Here is a 1,584-nt window from a genome sequence, read left to right on the forward strand (position 1 = left end):
GGTAGGGCAGGCAGAGTATGGCACACACAGGCAGGTAGGGCAGGCAGAGTATGGCACACACACAGGCAGGGTAGGGCAGGCAGAGTATGGCACACACACAGGCAGGGTAGGGCAGGCAGAGTATGGCACACACAGGCAGGTAGGGCAGGCAGGGTAGGGCACACACAGGCAGGGTAGGGCACACACAGGCAGGTAGGGCAGTGGGAATATTTCATCAGGTTTTTACTTATATCAGAATTCAGAATGTTACCTTTTTTGGATTTGGGGTACGGGGCCACTTCTTCCCGACGAGAAAACCTCCTTTCCTTCATAATCACTTCCTCCCGCTCCAGAGGCTTCTCCTCCGGTTCCGTAACTGCAAGAGAAATGGAATGCCGTCGGCAGGAGGCTCAGCGAGGGCAGCAGCACCAATCAGCGGCTCAGCCGGGGCACAACCTACCTTTCTGCTTGGCGGCGGCTCTGGTAATGACTGCACCTGGGTCGTTGGGGGAGAGCCAGGCGACCAGGTCGGTCTCCACATTCCAGTAATAGGGCAGCCCGCTGGGGAGAGGGAGAACAAGCCTTACAGACATGGGCCCTATCTGCACCGAGGGCCACAGCTCTGTCACATGACAGTCTCTTACCAAATGGGATCAAACACCTTGTACCAGCTGGGGGGCAGGCTCTCTACGCGCGTCGCCTCATAATCCACGTGGTCGTCATCATAATCCTCTGCGATGATCTCCTCCGCCGGCTCTGGGGGAGGGAAACACACTCAGTCCCAACAGGTCCGACTCCTGACTCCTTAGCTTATCTAAGGGCAGGGCCGGGAAGCCTCTCCAGGCACCCACTACTCACACAAGTCCATTGGGGGTCTCTGAAGTCTAACATGGAGCAGCCGGAGAAGAGTCCTAGGGCAGGGGCAGGAACCCGGCTTTATCCGGCTACTGGCGGAAAGTAGTTGCCCCACACAGAGCCCTCAGGCATTTGCCCCCTGCTCTCTGGGTGCCCAGCAGTCCCCTCAGCGTTGCTAGGAGATGGCACCGGGGCCATTATGTTTATGAAACTAGAGATCTGATTGGTTGCTATGGGGACTGGACGGGAGCAATTCTAATCCCTGCGGGACATTAGTGCCATTAGTGAGACAGCAGAGCATTAGGTGAGCGCCCCCCCCAGGTGTGTTTTACGCAGGGCAAGTGGGAGGAGCCACAGTTATGTACAGCGCCAGCGACTCTCACCTGAATCCACGTGCCGCAGTATCCCTCTCTTTGCCAGCCGAGCCTGAAGCGCCAATGGGAGCGGCATCTTGGGCGGCCAACCTGCAAACACATGGTACAGTCTGATGAACCCGGGCATCTTGGCACAGAGCTAGTATGGGGGGCACACGGACTATAATCACCCCCCGCAGTGCCCATGGGACAGACTGTAGGGGGCACACAGACTATAATCCCCCCCCCCTCAGTGCCCATGGGACAGACTGTAGGGGAGACACAGACTATAATCCCCCCCCCTCAGTGCCCATGGGACAGACTGTAGGGGAGACACAGACTATAATCCCCCCCCCCCCTCAGTGCCCATGGGACAGACTGTAGGGGAGACACAGAC

The 1,584-nt window shown here is 58.0% G+C and overlaps 1 protein-coding gene across 1 annotated transcript; it reads right to left on the minus strand.

Annotated features, from left to right (window-relative positions):
- Nucleotides 1–249: 249 nt before the first annotated feature.
- Nucleotides 250–1,299, minus strand: pqbp1 (polyglutamine binding protein 1; the record flags this gene model as incomplete). Its single annotated transcript, NM_001142028.1, is given in 4 exon segments — nucleotides 250–355; nucleotides 440–540; nucleotides 624–735; nucleotides 1,218–1,299. Coding segments are annotated over 4 exon segments (386 nt in total), but the record flags the coding sequence as incomplete, so codon positions are not given.
- Nucleotides 1,300–1,584: the final 285 nt, after the last annotated feature.

Source organism: Xenopus tropicalis, unplaced genomic scaffold (assembly GCF_000004195.4).
Source record: "Xenopus tropicalis strain Nigerian unplaced genomic scaffold, UCB_Xtro_10.0 Sca124, whole genome shotgun sequence".
NCBI classification, from domain to species: domain Eukaryota; kingdom Metazoa; phylum Chordata; class Amphibia; order Anura; family Pipidae; genus Xenopus; species Xenopus tropicalis.